The sequence below is a fragment of the Thamnophis sirtalis genome, unplaced genomic scaffold (assembly GCF_051295495.1).
Source record: "Thamnophis sirtalis isolate CommonGarterSnake01/CBP01778 unplaced genomic scaffold, rThaSir2_p1.2 scaffold_1, whole genome shotgun sequence".
Lineage (NCBI taxonomy): Eukaryota > Metazoa > Chordata > Lepidosauria > Squamata > Natricidae > Thamnophis > Thamnophis sirtalis.
Genome location: NW_028261381.1, coordinates 81,883,028 through 81,903,528, shown reverse-complemented (window position 1 = coordinate 81,903,528; position 20,501 = coordinate 81,883,028). Strand labels below are relative to the sequence as shown.

The 20,501-nt window shown below is 37.3% G+C and overlaps 1 protein-coding gene across 1 annotated transcript in view; it reads left to right on the top strand.

Annotated features, from left to right (window-relative positions):
* INSC (INSC spindle orientation adaptor protein) overlaps positions 1 to 20,501 on the top strand; it is an 86,881-nt gene that overhangs the window by 20,037 nt on the left and 46,343 nt on the right. Inside the window, exons 2-6 of the mRNA XM_087717476.1 lie at positions 6,987 to 7,335; positions 8,990 to 9,042; positions 9,494 to 9,617; positions 11,369 to 11,482; positions 18,816 to 18,941. Coding sequence (XP_087573602.1) covers positions 6,987 to 7,335; positions 8,990 to 9,042; positions 9,494 to 9,617; positions 11,369 to 11,482; positions 18,816 to 18,941 — 766 coding nt within the window. The remainder of the gene's footprint in view (positions 1 to 6,986; positions 7,336 to 8,989; positions 9,043 to 9,493; positions 9,618 to 11,368; positions 11,483 to 18,815; positions 18,942 to 20,501) is intronic.

Here is a 20,501-nt window from a genome sequence, read left to right as displayed (position 1 = left end):
AGCAGTTTAAGTACTTTAACCAAATTACCCGTGTTGTCTCTAGCTCAGATAAGAAAGAAGGATTCTGAAAAGCCATAGACCACCACATGATAAATGGTATACATTCCAAATATATTCCCGAAATGTCATGCGGGCTGGTTTCAGGGTAACAATTGGAAATTGTCTTTCTTTCCCTCCCAGTCAGCACCATTCATCAGAAGAGGTTGGGCGGTCATTTGTCTGAAATGGTATAGGGTAGGGGTGTCAAACTCAATTTCATTAAGTACCATATCAGAGTTGTGTTTGACCTTGGGGGGATGGGGTGGGGTGGGTATGGCCAGGGTGGGCATGGCCAGCTCGATGTCATTCCTTTCGGGGGTGCCTGTGGTGGCCCGAGCGCTCTGCCAGCAAAAACAGGCTCCCAAGCTCCGTTTTCAGCTTCCACGGCCTCCTGCAGCCCTCTACAAGTGAAAAGGGAGTTCTCCCGAGCTCCCTTTCCATTCGCAGAGGATTGCAGGAGGCCATGGCAGCTGAAAATGGAGTTCTGGAGCCTGCTTTTGCTGGAAGAAGCACCACAGGCCATTCCTTCTCTGTTTCCAGGCAGTCCGCAGGCCAGATCTAAGTACCCTGCAGGCTGGATCCAGCCCACAAGCCTTGAATTTGACATCCCAGTATAGGGTCTCCTGCTTTAGCAGGAGGTTGGACTAGAAGACCTCCAAGCTCCCTTCCAACTCTGTTATTCTGTGTTCAGTGGGAAAACAGCCATGTGTTCTCTCCTGAAGGTGAAGTAGGCAGGGTTGGATTAATTTTTCCACTTTATTGATTTATTGATTTATGTACTTATTTCTCTTTAAGTCCTATATAATCTCAAGAATCTATGTGACTGTACTGAAACTAATTAATCAAGTGAAGATTTTCCTGATTTCCAATTGAACTTAGTCTTCCCAGTTTGAAATGCTAGAGGCATCTCCAACATAAGCATGTTCTAGTGGATCAATATGGGTCAAATGCTTTGTAGAATTACATGGATATTAAAAATATTATGGCTGTCAAAACACAAAGTATTGCATAAATCATGGTTAACAAATGTAAGGTAATTTTGTTAATTATTTAAACTGGCCATATTAATTTAAGTAGTGGATTTGGATTGAAATACTTGAGTTCAGATTTACATGCAACCATGAGCTCTCTTGGTGACCTTGAAACAGCCACAATTTTTCAACACATCACATGGAGTTATTATGAAGAAAGAATTAGAGCTGGATATGACATTGAATTCCTTGAAGGGAAGATGATCATTCTCTCTTTCTATCACTCGCACACCGTAATGGAAATGCTTTTTTACTTTTTCTATTTCTTAAGGTGCACACATAGTAAATCGAATATATGAAAAAATGGCACATGTAGAGTTGGCATGTTTTGTAAGCGAGTGTAGTTTCAAGCTTTTAATATTTACTGCAGCTTTGAAAAATCTTTTTCATGGGCTTCACTTGTGCGCCGTAAGCATTGCAGGAAGGTTCTGTGAAAGCATGAGACTTTGTCACTTAAATATTTGTGAGTTTAAAACTGTCAAGCATATCAAAACATAAATGAAAAAGCTGAATAAATGAATAACTAGGAAGTGATGTTCTGGCATCTTTTAAAGAAAAAAATTAGATCAACTAAGATACAGTGCATCTTGGATTTGTGCAAATAAAAGCTCACAGCACAAATTGTATGACCACAGGGGGAAAAAAAAACCTCTGACCATTTAATTGGCAGGATCTGTTAGCGATCCATTAAAAATAATGGGAATAAGAGTTAGAGGAAGCAATAGCATTATATCAGGGAGAAAAGATATTATTACTGCCTCATATATCTGCCTATTTCTCTGACTCTGCACTTTTTATATGTTTAATCAGTAAATTCCATTGAATTTTGCTCCCAGAAAAGTCAATGTAGCATTGCAGTCTATGTGATTTAAGGCATAAACTAAACACCAGTTAAAACTGAGCCATTATTCATAACCCAATTTAGTGCTGCCTTTAATGAAAAGTTCAGGTTTAATTAATAAGATAATAGGTTATGATGTTTTCAGCAGTCCAACTAGTATATACGTACATATCAGTGGTGCATTCCTACTGGTTCGGACAGGTTTAGCTGAACCGTTAGTGGTTTGGTGGCTTGGGTCGCTGGCACTGGCAGTGACCTAGGCCTGCCATACCTCTGAACTGGTTCCCTGGTTGGCGCCATCGGTGCCGCCATCTTGTTTTTCAATTCTGCACATATGCAGAACAATTTTAATTGCACTGCGCATGCCTGCAGCCAAAGCGCGCAGATGAGTGAACCAGCTGTAGTGCCGATTGGAACCCACCCCTTGTACACATATCATTCTTTCATGTGATATAACTGTATTAAAGGTGGAAACCTAAAATTGGGCTTAAGACTGACCAATTTTATCTTTACTTTAAAACTACAGCTATTTTTAAAATAAATAAATAAATAAATTGCATTATATTCTTAAAATGAACAACTAGAACATTGGTCTAGTAGTCTCCTCATATTTAAATAAAAGAAGTCTTTAGATAATTTATTTCAATCCATGTCTTTAACTTAATTTGAATTTCATGCTATATATTTTAAAAGATATTTATATTTTTATCTTCAGAGTGGTAATCGAAATCATTATGGAAGGACAATACATAGGAACTCTTTACAGTTCCTAAAGCAATAATACTTGAATTCAACTAGAAATGTGATTCCCTTTGTTTAGACATATAATTTACTTTGTTAACTAAAATGTTTTGGAATGAATTGCTTAGCACACAATAGAAATCTTAAATTTTTGAAGACTGTTCAACAGCATAATACATATGGATCTGAAGATTGGCTAGGAAAGTTACATTTTAAATGTATCTCGGCATCTGTCAATGGAAACTGAACATATTCTTGCTTGTATGCACTTTGGAATTACATCCAAATCAAGCTTACCTCAAAATATCAGCTTTGTTATAAACGAAAGGGAAGATTGAATATTATTATTGTTATTGCTGCTGCTGCTGCTGCTGTTGTTATTACATTGTTATTACATTGTTTTATTATTAAAATGTACCCTTCCTATATCTAAAGATCTGAGATTAATCAAGTTAAAGTTGATTTATCAAAAGTTGTATTTAGGGTGTATTCGACTCTTCAAATAATGCTTTTGAAAGGATGGACATCAGTTTTTCTATATTGAAGAGGTAAAAAATGTGACGATTCACTGCCTCATATGTTGTGGTCATGTAAAATGTCAAGAAAATCATAATCAATTTTTAAAATTTAAGGTGTAAATCCATCAATAATGTACCAGCAATATTTCGTATGAAGATTGAATCTCTCTCTCTCTTTCTCTCCTTCCTTCCCTCCCTCCCTCCTTTTCTTCCCATGCTGTTTTTAAATACTTTCAGCTTTGCTTAATGAAACCTAATTAGGTTCTCAGTCCAGAGCATTACTGAGGGGAACAATAATGTCAGTGCTCTTTTTACTGCTGTCAGATTGGGCTCAGAATGATTGCCAGCATAACACTTCTAACAATCATAGCTATTCTACCGTTGTAAGCTTTCTGACTGCTAGTTCACATATTGATTTTAATTTAAAGGAGGTAATATAAAATATACTTAGGCCTTAAGCTATGAACGTGTAGCTTTTTTTTTTAAAAAAGACTTTTTTTAATGGTGTGGTTATGCTCTGAATAGCATAATTCTAAAAGTGCTTAAGATTCCAACTGGAAGTATGAATTACATCTAGGGAAGCTGTATTATACATGGGTAATATAAGTTTACTTTTGAATTTCAGCCTTTATTTTGGGCATCTGTGTTCTTCCTCCCTCTCTTACACAAACATACACCCAAAATTCAAGCTAGATGTGGGTGAAACACTAACCTATTAGAAGAGCTGGGAAGGCATTATTCACCAACTCCTTTCCCTTGTAAGCCCTTGTTCATTCCTCAAATCTGCTCTGGGGATTTGATAAAACAAATTATTGGGATTGTAGGATTTAAGAAATATGACTGTCCATCAGCTTCTCCCAGCTAGAGCTCTATTGGATCTTCTTGCCTCAGCCAACATGAGCCTTTCCATCACCAAATCTGGATTCAAATATATGATGTACATGTGTTAAGGAGTATTTGAATGCACCTTAAACCATGTCTCAGTATTTGTGTACAACTTATCTTATTTAAATTCTAAGTATCTAGAATACTTAGAAACATAATCCCCCAAATTGATAGCGATGCATTCCTAGGTCAACCCATTTGGAGGCCAAACAAGAGCATTTTATAAAAGTAAAACAAACCCACCAATATTTTGACAGAGCAAGAATAGAGGTAAACCTTTTCAAGCTTGTTGTAAAAGCTATACAGCAAGTAGGAAAATTGCATGTACAACGCTATGGTTGCTGTGTAGCCGGTGCAGGGCAGGAAAGGATTAAAAAAAAAAAGATTAGTTAAACTGAAAAATGAAGAAAATGGGGTCTATGGAGATGACAAGTAAATAGAGAAACAGAATTTGAGGAGAGTGTGGAATCTTTACCTAGACCTGTTGCCTTCTGGTTATAGTTTAACTGGTCCCTAAAGATAGTGGGGGACTGAACTGAGCAAAACAAAGGTAGCTCAGGGAGGATACAGGGTACTAGGTCATAAGGCTCCAAATATGGGTGTGGCAAGGGAGAGAGGAAAAGAAGACAGAGGTTTGGATGCAGGATCCGTTGGCAGAAAGACTATTCCTGAGGAAAAGGTAAAGAGAGAAGGCACATAACTTTCTGCAAAGGATTCTCTGGACCATTGGTAGTCTGTTCAGCTCAGGTAGAACCTAGGAGGTTGGGAATTTCACTTCTGAGAGAATAGGCCAGAGGATTTGGCTGGGAAGGGCCAAGAGGAAGAGAAGCTGAGAGAAATTGACTAGAGACCTATATAAAAGGAAGGAGCTTGGAAGAGAGGGAAGGAATAACAGAGTTGGAAGGGATCTTGGAGGTCTTCTAGCCCAACCCTCTGCTCAGGCAGGAAACGCTATACAATATCAGAGAAATGGTTATCCAATCTCTTCTTAAAAACCTCAAGTGTTGGTTGGACTGCTATATTAATCTTTATGTCAAAGCAAATTACAGTGAGGGTATTTGACAAGGGATAAGGGAGAGTGGGATTGTTTAAACAAGATACTGAGGGAATCATCCCCCTTGAGATCAATAGCTTCACACATCTGATGATATCATTCTACCTTTGTTATATTATCCATACTATATCTGTATATCATTTCCTAATGATATAAGTTAAAGCTGTAAAAAGATTACAATTGGGGAGGTATTTTCCCCCCTTATTTGATATCCCTGGAGAAAGGAAAGGAAAGGATATCGCTCCATAGAGTTCCCCCTGCTGGTGAAAGATTTGATATAAATTCCGGAAAAGATTCTGCTTTCAAAATTCCTGGGAGAGGGGAACCAATCCCCCTATTCAGGAGTAGCATTTGTGTTTTAGCAGAGGCTACTTAGAATATGCTGGTGGGAGGGGAATTAGGAATTTTGTGGATGTTTTTGATCACATTGTCTCATTTGATTCAAACAAATGTCAAATTATATCCATAGAATTTATTGCATCTATAGTCATCTGCCATGTCATATGTGGTTATAGTTCAGCAAAAGTCTAATTCTTTTTTTAGCGGATAGTTTCGTCATCTCCAAACTGGAAAAAGTCTTAATTTCCATTTATAATCATTTCATTCCTTGCATTTCATAGAAGCATACAAGAAATATTTCAATAGCTTCCTTTTTTTTTAACAGGGGAAGAAATGGTCTTGCAAAATTATTCTCTCCTTCCCTCGCAGTAACATGACTAATGTCTTCAGTCAGTTTACAGAATCACAGCATTAAATGACCTTTAATCATGTTAGCTAATAATAAACTGGACTATGGCTGAATTCAATTTTCTGTGCTGCTCTAAATAAATCAGTAGATTGGCTGGGCAGAAATACAACTTTTTGTTATTTGTTTATCTTAAGCTTTACGTTGAAGGATAAGAAAATAGTTTTTTCTCCTTAAAATAGGTTATCAGGATTTCAAAATCCAGTGGCTCTATTCCTATTACTCTGGGGGTAGTGACAGATGAGGGTGAATGCTATGATGAAGCAGAAATGAAGGATTATATTGTAAATATAATTTTACTGAAAGTTAAAGAGTAAAAATGAATACAAACAAAAATAGAATAAAAAAGAAAAAAATTCTACATGTTAACTCATTGTAATATATACTCGCTTCTGTTCAGCAAATTGAATAGAACAGTCCTCAAACATTTGGGGACTAAATGATCTGGAATGAATCTGTGAGATTTACTCACTACTGTATTTATGTCCTACTACCTGATAATCTGGTGCTGCCCAGGTATTTATTTATCCCAACCCTCCTTCCATGAACATCGCCACAATTTCTAATGTTGGGTTTCCCCCCTTTATCAGAGGGAGCTCCCTTGTGGAGTACTGTGAAGCCATTACCGTAGCACTCCATTGCGTTGCACAGTAGAAGCCATTTTACGGCAGTACAGCAGAAGCCATTTTAAGACACAACAGGCTGTATCTTAACAGAACACACACTCCAAGGGGTTTTAGAGGTGTCTTAGCCCCACACTATTTGTTTCCAGAAGGTAAGTTATCTTGTACCAAGTTTGGTTGAAATTCCAGAGTTATGTGCTCAAAAGAGAGTTGCCCTGGAACTTTCTGGAACTTCGTATCCATGCATATAAAAATCAGCTCAAGGCTTTCTGCACATGCTTTCATAATTATTGATGGAATAGATTGTACCAAATATCCACCTAATTTATTTCTATAGGTAGGTAACCTGATGTCTTATCTGAAACACAAATACAGTAGATTTAGTATGAAGAACCATACCATGCTGCTCTTTCCCTCAAATACAGTATAATAGAAATATAATTGTTCAAATAATATTTGCTAAATATTATTTTGCTAAAAGTTTTTCTTTTCTTTTCCCCCCCTTTTAGTATGCATTTAATTCAGATGGACTCAGTCCAACGCTGGATGGAAGACTTGAAGCTCATGACTGATAGTGAATGCATGTGTATTCTTCAGTCTAAGCCAATCAGTCTAGAAGAAGATGTACACGGTGAATTTCCTATTTCATCAGCACAACATAGTGCTGGTGACAACTTGCAGTTGTTGCTGAAAAGAGCTTGGATTATAAGTACTGAGCTGACCAGGATTGTTCAAAAGCTGGAGAAGAATAGATGGCAGCGGGTGCACAGCATGACAGTACGAGTCAATTGTCATGTCCGATCAATGATCAATGAATATAATATACTCACAATGAATTCTTGGGAAGAAATGCACCAGGTAAAGGCAATGTAGGAACTAGTAGTATTATGAAACTATTACTGAACAGTCTAGATAAACATAAAAAAATTACTTTTAAAAACAAGGAAGTCTAGAACTCCATGGAACTGGAAATAATATGTTGGTGTTTATTGGGTGCATAATGTACAATATATAGTAATGTCAGAACCATTATTTTGGTAGGAAGCTTCTGAAGCAGCTTTCTACCAGGTCAGATTCTATGAACATAATAACTATGGCCGTTTGTGTCTGACATGGTACTTTTATTGCTAGAGAATTTTGAGTTCTTTCCTTATACTGTTGACCTTAATCTTCTTGTAAATCACTCAGAGTAAGTTGGTGAGGGTGAGGTCTTAGAAATGAATTTTTTAAAAAAAGCTAGCTCAGTTTGCATGCTTTGATCGTCATCTACTCATCAGGAACTTGGTTCAAAGGACTTTACCATAATCTGTTGCTTGAACCATTCAGCTGGAGATGCCAAGAAATAAACCTGGAATTTTCTATATGTACAGTAAATCATAGTCTTTTATATTGGGTCTACAGCCTTCCTTTTTATGCTACAATTCCTTTTTGCTTTAACTCTGGATGCAAAGTTTGCAAAGTATAAAATGTGTTATTCTGCCATAACACATCCTACTTTTCTTACATGGTTGCTAATCCTTTCTGTTCTAAAGTAAGATTGCCAAATATAAGAACAGGAAACCCCAATTCAGCCTTTGCTATCTTTCCACTTACCTGCTCATTTTAATAAGATTACCCAGTAGAATTTCAGAATGAAAAAGTGCAGGTCACTGAGTGTATGATTTTTAAAAAAGAAATAGGATTAGCTATGATCCCAATCCAGATCAATCTCCTATATGTTTATGAACAGGATGGATATCAGGAATACTAGAAAAAATAACATCTTGTATTTACATAGCAATGTGATTCTAATATTGACAGAGGAGTTGTGGGTGCTGTGATCCAGAACATCAGGCTGGAGATACTAAACTATTCTGGATTTCAAATGAGTATCTTAAATCTTGTTTTCAATGGAATTTTGGTTTTGTTTATTTTAATTAGCTGCTCTGAGTACTTTTCAGAAGAATGGGTATTTCATGAATTTATCAATCAGGTAATTCCTCTCTAACTACCTGCAAAAAAAAAAAAAAAGAAAGAAAAGAAAGGAAGAAAAAGAAAAAAAATTCCTCTCAGTTCTCTATAGGCGTAATTTCTAGGTGCAGTTGATGCTTCTGAATATCGGAACTTTGATTTTAGAGACCACAAACAAGTTAACCCCCCCTCCTCACCCCAATCAATATTCTAAAACAGGATTAGATGTGGGAGAATGAAAGACAGCCCGCACAGTGCATTCCTCATCGTTATTTGATATCAAAAGGGAAGGGAAAAATAGAACCTCACATAGAATGAACCTGGAGGGCATTTATGTTTCTTCAGAGCCTTTGATATCTCCATCCCCCCTCCCAGAATAAAAGGTCTATCCTCCATTCTAAACCCATCCTGCCATTGTCCGTCTTTCTTAAGATTTATATTTTGCTTATCCATGTTACTGCCATGAACTGGGGTTGAGTTAATCATGTGTACCTGAAAATAAAGCTCATACTTTGATTCTTTTTCAAATAAGTTAATGCAGTTCTATTCCTATCTTTTTCAGTATGAAAAAATGCTAGTGGAAAAATGCTCAGAGCTTACAACAGTTACTGAAAGGTAATATTAAACATTATTAATTCTTGTACTTTTACCTTAGCAAACCTATATTAAAAATTATGGACATCCTTAAAGGGTCGATGAGCTATATTATTATGATAGATTTGAAACAAGTAAGCCTCTTCCACTTGCAGAGAAAACCTGACTTCTACCAGGTCTAATTAACATAAGTCTCCTCTTTGGATTAATAGCTAATGTTGTAGGGATTCAATATCTATTTTGCAGAAAAGTGTGTATTTAATAGAAAAGACTGGGGAATCCCTAGGCTACAGATTGATATATTGGTGATTCACAAACTGAAGCAATCATATCAATTATGAATTTTAATTTGCATTTATATTGATGCTATAGAGCTGCTCTTGGATGTTGCATCTTGAATAGATCTTAGATTATAAATTACAGGGCCACTGGACTGATACTTTGGCATCTTGTTTTAAACATTTCCTTCTAGGTGCATACAGATTGAAGATGAACAAATATTAAAATCAATGAAATCTTGTATTAATGATGCGCTAACCACAGTGGCACAGTATTTTGCCCAATTGATAGAACTAGCTCTAACACATGAAATAAAGGTCAGTAAGTTTTTCTTTTCGGTAGTAAAAACATATTTTGGCAGTACTTCTATTTATATCTCTTAAGATATCCTGAAGTATTTTGTTGTCTCTAGAGATGTAGCTAATATCTTTCATACTAGGAGAACGCTAAAGTTGGGAATATAAACATTCTGGTGCATTAATCTCAATCATGTCATGCTTGTCTTTCTAACAGAAGCCTACTCTACAGTATCAATAGAAAATTGTTCTGTAAGTCAAATGTTAGAGTAAATACAGGAGCATAGAAAATGTTTTCGTTAAACTGTCACATAAAAGTAAAATCTCCTTTTCATGCAGGTTAACTCCTAGTGATACAGCCATACTATTTTCTTGGCAATAATTCTAAATAATAATAATAGCTCTTAGCAATAGCACTTATATATCGCTTAGCTGAGTGTCAAGATATTGCCCCCAACAATCTAGCTCCTCATATTACCAACCTTGAAAGAATGGAAGGTCGAGTCAACCTTGAGCTGGTCAGGATTGAACTCCTGGCTGCGGGCAGAGTCAACCTGTAATACTGCATCCTAACCACTACACCACCATAGCTCTTAAATGAGGGTTTAAATGAGGGGTTCTTGGTGCTCTTTGCGCTTAATTATTCTCTTGCAGATATTTTATTATACTGTACAATCTTTTAACATGGAGGGGTACTTCGTGCTCTCTGAGCTTGGTTGAGATTCCCCCCCCCCAATGTTTCATTATCCAAAGGAGGTAACACATAATCAGTGCTAGTAAGGAGTGAGGTTTGCTCACTCCTCACATGCTGAACGATTCAAAAATGATTTTCTCCCCCCTTCTTTTTGTTCTGACTTTGTTGGAGTCTGGTTGGGGCCACAAAGGTCTCTTCTTCAGGTCTTACACAGTCTTCAGGTAGATAGAAAAAAGAAGGGACCTGACACTTGTAACTCAAAAGGCATAATAGTAATGGCTGTTTAGAAAAAAAAGTGACGGTTGTGAGAGAGGAAGGAAAAGTCTGTTAGAAGAAGGCAAGAAAGAAACAAAAGGAGAAAGAAGCAAGAAACACAAAGTTATAAGATAGTGAGGCAACAAGTAGTTTTATCCCAGGCTGTCCTCTGAAATATTCCAGGCATTGAATTGTCTTGGGAACCAGTACAGAGAGCATTGATAGGGAACCATTGAGGATGAGGAAGCTCAGCAATATTTTCTAATAAGGGGTCCCTCTTAGAGAAGAAGAAAAGGAGAACACAGAAAAAGGAGAATATTTTCTTCTGTTTTTCCACCCAAAGGAGCTAGCAGTTTTCCAGTTTCACAGTCTGGGGCTAGAGCAGAAAACCCCCCAGCTTTGATTAATGGAGAAAAGTGCTAGTTACCTTTGTCCTGAGAAGCTAACCTAATGATTACTAAGAACACCAATGATGAGTAACCTTGGAATATTGGGGGAGAAGGAAGGACAAGAGAAGAAAAAGAACAGTAAAGATTCACTTCAATAGAGCTATGTAATGAGTCTGGCACATTTACAGAGCTAAGAAATATTTAATGATACATACCTTTGACATTATCCAAATTATTTTGAATTCTGGAATATACTCCATGCCTTTTCAGATATTTGTGTCCTAATAAAGTTATTTTTCTATGAAAGGTCGTACTCTGAATATTGTATCTGAGGAACAGTAGTATTTTTCTTTCCAGTCGGAATGTCAGCTCTCCAAATACCCCATGAACAACGTTTTACAATTATTTCTTTCTGTTCTTGGTTTGTTACACAGAACTTGGTGAAAGAAATACATTCATCAGATAACCTCTACTCTGTAGAATCAGCTGTAAGCAACTTATTCAGCCTTACTCAAGAAGGATCCCATTTGTGTCGCATCATTGCAAAGGCAAGTTACCCTTGGGATGATTCTAGAACAACTATTTGTGTTGTGGGTGGCCTCCTATTGTAATGTTTTGTCTCTCTCCTCCAAACATTAAAATGTAGATGTTTCTTTCCAGAGAAAATAAGCAACATCATAGGCTATTTTTCTTAAAATTTAAGAATTACCATATTTTTCGGAGTATAAGATGCACCAGAGTATAAGACGCAGCAAGGTTTTGAAGAGGAAAATAAAAAAAAGTTTTTGTGCTCTGCAAACCTCCCCAAAATGCCCAGTTTTTCGTGAAAATGGGTCCATTCCCCCCCCCAAAAGGGCAAGAATAGCCCTTAGGAGGCTTGTAGAGTGCTCCGGGGGGGGGGAATGAGCAATAACTGTCCTGTTTTTCATGAAAACAAGCCCATTTTTTGTCAAAAAAGAGGGCATGGATAGCCTTTAGGAAGCTTATAGAGTGCTGCTGGAGGCTGGGGTTTGGCAAAAAAAAGGGCCGTTTTTCGCTCATTTCAGCCCCTAGGAGCTCTCTGAAAGCCTTCTAAAGGCTATCCACGGCCATTTTGGTGAAGGGGTGGAGTTTTGGGAGACAAAAAATGCTGTATTCAGTGTAAAAGATGCATCCAGATTTTCAGCCTCTTTTTTGAGGGAAAAAGGTGTATCTTATACTCCGAAAAATACAGTATTACCGCATTGGGTGTCATTTTATCTCAACATGTACATTCCCCATCTCTCCATACTTTCATTCTCCAGCAGTGATTATGAGACTGTGGGACAAAATACACCTCCCCTCATATTTATAGGGCAGGGGTGGGTTCCTATCAGCTGAACAACTGGTTCGCTTCATGCACACTTTGCACTTTAGCAAAAATTGAACTTCCGCAATGCAAACAAGGAAAGGAGCAAGGTTACTAGCTGAGTAGTGGAAATTCAATCTGCTGCCATTGTTCAGCTGGGCTTCGAAAGCAGAAATAACAGTCAGTATAACCCGGGGGCAGGAGGACGGGCCCACTTTCATGGAAACAGAGAACCGATTCGCTCTTGGCTTGCAATCAGAGCTACCGGTTCGGCCGAACTGATCAGAACCAGTAGAAATCCACCACTGTTGTAGGGAACATGTAGACTAGATAAAAGGAGAAATATTGCACCCAAACATAGCTCTAATTTTACTACATGTTCCCTTCCTGGCAGGACAAACAGTTAATGGTGAATAGATTTGAGTGTACTGACAATTATAATGCAAGAAGCATCATCTACATAACGATGCTTAGCATTTCAGATTTTAGCACTATTTCTGCATAATTCTCACTACCTTTGTATGTATATGTGTGCCTTTAAGTCAGTTTTGAATCCTAGTGACCATGTGGGCTTGTCTGTACAGTTTGCTTAGCAACACCTAGATTGCCATTTACTTCTTGGGGCCGAGAAAGACTGACTGGCTCATAGACACCTATTTTATTTCATGTCTAAGACAGGACTAGAATTCATAGTCTCCTAGTTTTTAGCCCGGTCCCTTTCACTACTACACCAAATTGACACTCAACATAATTTAGGCTAATGCTATTACTCCTTTTTGTAGACTTGTGGAAAAAATTGAAAAAACAATTCTGTCTGAATGGAAGTATCAAAGCTCATTCAGGGTACAGCAGTTGTAATATTTTTTAATGTGACTTTACATTGCATATCTAAGATTTCTCTCTTATTTTATATGAATCAGGCATGATAGAAGCATGTGTTCAATAAAAACTGTCTAAAATGAGAGAAGTTCTAGTGGAAAAGCTGAACTGAAAAAAGAAGTTAGCTCCCCAAAGAAAGAAGAGAATTTAAAGTTGTTGACTCAAAGACCTGCTAAAAGTCACTGCTGTTTTGTTCCTTAGCACTTGTACTGCATTATAGAAGTACTCATTCTTTACTAATTCTTTACATATTAGCTCATTTTAAGGAACCAATATAATAGAACAAAATGGGCAAAAACTTTGAGATCACAAATGATAAAAGTTAAGAATGGATTCTTATCTTATAAATTCTTTGTTAGATTTATTTAGCTTTTATTTCAGGTAAGATCAAAGTACTCTTTAATACTCACAATGGTTTTTTTAGGATATGATTTATATCACCAACAATTCTTTTCCCAAAATCATTGATTTTTTAAAAGTCAAAACTGGCCTTATGAATGCCTATATGTCTAGACATTTTCCTCACCAAACATGTCTGATCAAATATAGATTTTAAATAAATGAAATTTACTTATTTTATTTCACAGAGAGTCACAAATAAATTTATTTGTCTATTATTACAGGTAATAGTGTGAAAATCAATGGCGTTTAATAAAAGAAATTGAATAGGTCACCATCAAAATCCTTCTTAGTCTGCTAGTTAGAAATCCTCTTTATTATGCCTGCTCTTCCAGCAAAACCATTTAAAATCTGAGAACAAGAAGTCTTTAAAATGTTAAGCAATTTATTTTTCCCAATAAATTTTGTCTTAGGTTTATGAAAAGGTTCAGCTTCTTCTCATCTTTAAACTATATGTCCACATAACCTACTGCCCTTAAATCTGTCATTTGATTTATACAGTATTGGAAATGTGAGATTCAGAAGAACATGGCAGTTTGTAAACTCAGATTAAATTTTATATTTTTTAAATTTTTTAATTAAGATAATAATTTAAAATACTACAATGTGCCCGGGCTGCCAGAAAAGAAGTCCGAATTGTCTTCTCTGGCAACATTGTACTGCTAACTAGGGCATACAAAACCTTTGCCAGACCAATTCTCGAATACAGCTCATCTGCCTGGAATCCACACCGTATATCAAACATTAATATGATCCAACAGGCCCAGAGGTATTTCACAAGAAGAATACTCCATCTCCTCTGCTCGCAATAGAATCCCTTACGCTACCAGGCTCAAAATTTTGGGCTTGGACAACCTGGAACTATGCCTCTTGTGGTCAAACCTAAGCATAGTACACCAAATTGTCTGCTATAATGTCCTACCTGTCAACGATTACTTCAACTTCAACCACCATAATACATGGGCAAACAATTGATGCAATCTCAAGGTAAACCGTTCCAAACTCGATTGCAGAAAATACAACTTCAGCAACAGAGTGGTCAATGCCTGGAATGCTCTACCTGACTCCATTATTACATTCTCAAACCCCACAGCTCCAACCTTAAACTGTCTACCGTGGACCACACTCCATTCCTAAGAGGTCTGTAAGGTGGGCGTGCATAAGCGCACCAGTGTGCCTACCATCCCTGTCCTATTGTCCCCATTTACTTGTATTCATTTCCTTTGTTTATGTCCAATGTTCAGACTTATGCCTGCTATCCTGTACATGTTTGACAAACTAATAATAAATAAATACAATATAAATGAAAATAAAGGTTGCAATAAAGGGTCGGTCACCGGGAGCAGAGGTTTTGTGTTTCAAGCTTTTGGACTTGTGCTGGAGCTCATCTTCAGGGAAATTCTCCTTAGCAGAGTGTGTGCTTCTCTTCAGCATGACTCTGAAAGCTCAGAAGAAAAAACCTTTCCTCCCAGTGACTGACCCAGATTGGATTCTGCAACATTATCCTGGGACACGTGTATTTGCCTTCTCTCGAGAAAATTAAGGTGGTAAGGAAATTGGAAGGTAAAAAAAGGAGTGTAGAAAGAAGGGGACAAGGAAAACAAAAGCATTGACTTCCAACTTTTTTCAGCACAGTAAAATACCAAAATTGCAATCTCAACTTTTTACTTTACATACTTAGTAAATATTAGCCAATTTTTGTAACAAAAATCCAATCTACCATAATCAGCAAATACCAAGGCCAAGATTTCAGACTGAATTTAACTTGAGCTACTTTGAAATTGAAAGGGGGGAAAATATATCCTTAGGCTATAATAGAGAAGTATTAAAACACCAGCAACTGTTTCATTTTTTTTTATTTTGCAAAAAGAAGTCAAAACAGCAGGGATGACAACCCTTTAGTGGTTTATGCCAGCTTTCCAACATTATGATGATTGTAAGAGGATTATGCACTTAAGTTATTTTCTACATGTAAAAAACAGTGGGGATGCTGATGGAGAGGGATAAAGCAATTATGTTTATCCTTACTTCCTACTCATGAATGAAGAGTTTATCTCTCCTAAGCATGATGGAACAAAATTAAAATTATGAACTTGGCTGTATGTAGTAAATCTGAAAGGGCTTCTGCTCTCTTAACATTATCACAAATATAGTTATTCAAGCCTCTTTATTTGCCAAACAAATGTTTGTTTGAAATCTTCAGACTTGTTCTTGATGGAGGAAGATCAGAAGTAAGTAAGTAAGTAAGTAAGTAAGTAAGTAAGTAAGTGCAGTTCTACTATGGCCTAGAGCATGGTTTGAAGTGCCAATGCAGTATGGTGCCCTCTCACTTTCCAGAGATGATGAGCTGGTTACTCAGATATTTACTTTCTCCCAGAATAGAAAGTTATTAAAAATAATGTCTCTCCTGGCAAATGGAGTCTTCAATGCTCATTGTTTTAAAGCTCCTTTGGGAAGATTTTTATTCTAAAAGGGCAAGTTATAAATTATCCTAATAAATAATAGAGAAGCAGTTTGGTTAAAGGCCCCAGGCCAGAAACCAAAAGACTTACGTTTGTAGGCACAAAGCCAGCTGGAGGCCAGTGACTCTCCCTCAGACCTAGGAAGAAGGCAGTGGCACTTCTGAAAAATCTCCAAATCATTTGTCTACATCAGTGGTTGGCTGGAGAATTCTGGGAGTTGAAGTCCACAAGTCTTAAAGTTGCCAAGTTTGGGAACCACTGGTCTACATAGTCATCAGGAATAGCGGTTGACTGAAGGCTCTGAATAAATAATCTATTGTTTCCATTTTTCAAGATTAAAAGTGGCATAAAAAGAAGCATCAAGCTATTTTTATATGTGACAATGTTCATAGCAATCTATGTTCTTTTGCTGTTGCATATAGCGCCCAACTGCAGTGAGTGAGTGATTTGAAAATAAAGTCTTTGCTTGTGGTATTAATTCCAGAAATCAATAGAATTTCATTCACATTTTTGGTTGTATCTGTGCCAATAAAGCTTTCTGAATTCCTTTGTAGCCATATGCTACAAATGAAAGAGGATTATTTTACAAAACTGAAAACCATTTAGGTCAAAATCCTAATTACATTTATCTGCAAATAATTCCCATCTAGTCGGTAATAAACTTTCTGTAGGGCTAAGCAGATTTAAGATTATTTCTACACTAGCCAGTTTTTATATTGAACCTTCAGAATTATATATTGCCAGAGATTGGCTTGGAGTTTAGAATGGATCGGATCTAATTAGTTTTTGAATGAGAGACTATCTGGAAACCTCAGTGTTATAAACTAGATTGTAAAATAATAATGAAATAAAGGATCAGATCAGCAGAGAAGCAAAAGCCCAGTTTCTAATTAAAAAGGTGATTTTGGAAAACTGCAAGAAAAAGAAGACCAACCTGAATGTAGTTTGCATTGATTATAAGAATCCAGTCTACTCCCTTTTACATGATTAGATAATCAAGTGCCTATAAATAACAGGAATCAATAGAAACATCAGAAGTTTGGTTTGAATGGAAACCATAGGTGTTGGTCAATGATGATAAACTGGGAGCAGTTAATATCAAGAGAGGAATCTTTCAAGGAGACCCACTCTCACCACTGCTGTCTGTCACTGCATTGATTCCTCTATCAGCAATACTGACCAAGTTAGGCCATGACTAAAAGGTAAAGGTTCCCCTCGCACATATGTGCTAGTTGTTCCTGACTCTAGGGGGCAGTGCTATGTTTCAAAGCCAAAGAGCCAGCGCTGTCCAAAGACGTCTCCATGGTCATGTGGCCGGCATGACTAAATGCCGAAGGCGCATGGAACACTGTTACCTTCACACCAAAGATGGTTCCTATTTTTCTACTTGCATTTTTACATGCTTTCAAACTGCTAGGTTGGCAGAAGCTGGGACAAGCAATAGGAGTTTACTCAGTTACATGGCACTAGGGATTTGAACCACTGAACTGCCGACGTTTCTGATCTACAAGCTTAGCATCTTAGCCACTGACTACCTAACATCAAAACCATCTGCAAGGAAAAACACTTCCTTTACATGAATGACCTGAAGCTATATGGCAAAAGACCTAAAATGGAATCACTTCTCAGTGCTGTATGCACAGCCAAAATATTGCAATGGAGTTTGGAATGGATAAATGTGCCACCATTTGGCAAGGAGGCACAAAGATTTCATTGGTGGAATAAAGGAATGAAGACAACCAATTGGTTTAATGGTTAAAACACCAGATTAGAAACCTGGAGGCAGTAAATTCTAGTCCTGTTATTTCCTTATTTCCTCCCTCAGGCACAAACCCAGCTGGGAGACTCCTCCCCCCACTCCCTCTCTCCTCTCTCTCTGTTGTTTCCTTTTCTTGAGAACGAATAAAACAATGTCCTCTAGAGAGCATTCAGTTTTAGCATCAATTTAGAGACATTCAAGCTACTACAAACTGTTTAATTTTATTTTGAGATTATGATGAGATAAGCAGCTATGTTTCCACTACAGCAAGATGCAAACTTTAAGGAGCACATATTTTTTAACACATGAAAATCTAATTGCTGAACAAATTGTGAACTGGGTCTATGCAGGTAGTCACTATATAAAGAATTAGCCTGGGCAATGTTAAGCAGGACACCCGGCCCCATGCACAGCGTACCACTTGCGACGGGATCCGGAATCCACCATTGGAAGGAATCATTTAAAACACTGCATCACCCCCCCACCAAAAAAAACATTTGTGATAAATGGTTGCCTAGTTTCTCCTTCAGCAACATTTTCTTTTTGATTAATCCATACATTTGGAATTTGGAGACCATTTTATGGCTACCGTAATAGACTCAACCAATTACAAAATACTTATTTAGCAGAAGGCAAAGCAGAGAAGTTATTTTCCGTCACTTCATATAATCTCTTAGTTGCTTTCTATTACTATTTCCCCCCCCTGAACTTGAGGCACACTGCCAAACAAGTACTGAGTCAGAGCCAACCACCATTTTATTTTCTAAAAATGCCTCTGGGGTTTACCTGGAGTCCAGCAACATTCCTGGAAATAAAAATTATGCATGAGGATGTTTCTTTGTTTTGCAGAATACCGTGTCCTTTATTTTTAATTAAAATGCTTTTAAAAAAAGGCAATTAGAAAGCCTGTTGGGGCATTTTGATACAGATGCTGGAGCACACAGGGACTATACTGGGACCTGATTCTAGAACATGGCTTCTTCTATTGAACTATTTTTCTTCTTCTTAACTTGTAGTCTTATTGCAGCTTATTTACTGATTTTTTTTTCTTGTAGGAAGGAGGTATTGTTGCCTTGCTTAAAATCTGCCGTCAAGATTGCTTCAGATGCCTATATCCTCAAATACTCCGAACGGTGGCCTCAGTATGTTGTGTGGAAGAAGGAATCCAACAGCTGGAAAAGGTATCACCTCCATCTCTTGGGTCTGTAAAAACAATGTGCTCTCCTTAGCAGATTACTAACACATGTGTCGTGCAACCTAAAAGTTCACCAATGGCAAATATTGATTGCAGGATCCAGTCTGGGCTGGTCACTGGGACCAGAGGTTTTGACTTACGAGCTTTTGGAGTCGTGCTGGAGCCCATCTTCAGGGTACTTCTCCCTAGCAGAGTGTGTGTTGTTCTGTGTGTGATATTTATAGGGCCTGTTGTACGTGGCTTTTTAGATGTCGTTTGGGGTGTGTTAATGGCTGGTATTGATTATCCAATGGAGTTTTTCACAAATATGTTAGCGCTGATGATAGATTTTAAAACAATTCTTCAGGTTTATTTTTCAGCAGATGGGCTGGGTTAATGTTGCAAATATTACTCCAGGGAAATCAATATGAAACTTGCCATTTAGTTTAATAGCTGGGAATAGCTCGTTCATTGGGATGCAAGTTTGTACCTGCAGATTCTAAAGACCACATATAATCCTGCTGTGTAGGATGATTCCTTTATAAAGTTTCCCTTCATTTTGGTCATAAAAGAATGTGATGCTATGCATAAGATCCAAGAGAGAGGATGTAGCAACAAAATTTTGCCTATACTATCTGTGGTATTAAATTAATTGTTCCTGTCATAGTTTATATGTGGTCATAAGTATTCCTGAGATTATTTCCACCTTATTTCTGGCCCAGCTTTCCTCCCAGAAATACAAAGTTGCATGAACATCTCGATCCTAATCTATAGTTAAATCCCTCCAGTTAGTCACCACTTAACCAACTTTCTTTTTCTCCTTTATTTCCTGAGAAAATGGGTGCATACTCAAACATGAACTGCAACCAACCTTCATTTAGAAGAAGCTATGGAGTATACTGTGGATACATTATTTTGAAAATAAATATGATATTAAAGATATATACCATATTTTTCGGAGTACAACACGCTCCAAAGGAGGAAAACAAGGGAAAAATATCTGCCTCTGCCTCCCTGCAATTTGCCTCCTTGCAACAAACAGCATAGACAATATACACTGTTTGCAGTGGTATATTTCAGACTATACTTGTACAGATGCTGTTAAAATTGATGTGCTTTCTGGAAGTATAGTTATTCTCTGCTATTTAAAAGAATAGCACTTTTTAAAACAATAGCACTGGGCCTCTTCAGATCAAACATTTTTTTAAAAAAGCTTCTTCATTTTGTTAAATTGTCTAGAATAATAAAGCAGTCTTTAAAAAAATAAGTCTAATAATTTGAACATTCTATAGGCATTTATAGTTGTTGACTTATCTCCTTGCAGCAAACAACCTTATTAGCACAAGAAAAAAAATCTGCTTCTGCCTCCCAGAAATTTGCCTTGTGGAGCAAACAGCAAATTTCACTTCAATTTCTCCCGATCATCAGCTGTTTCAGGCTGCAGGGATTGCTATAGCCTATTGAAGTCTTGCAAGCCCCCATTTGCTGCAAAGAGGTAAATTGCTGGGAGGCAGAGTCCAAAAGGTTGGGGCTGTTGGGTGGGTGGGGCTACATTCAGTGTATAAGG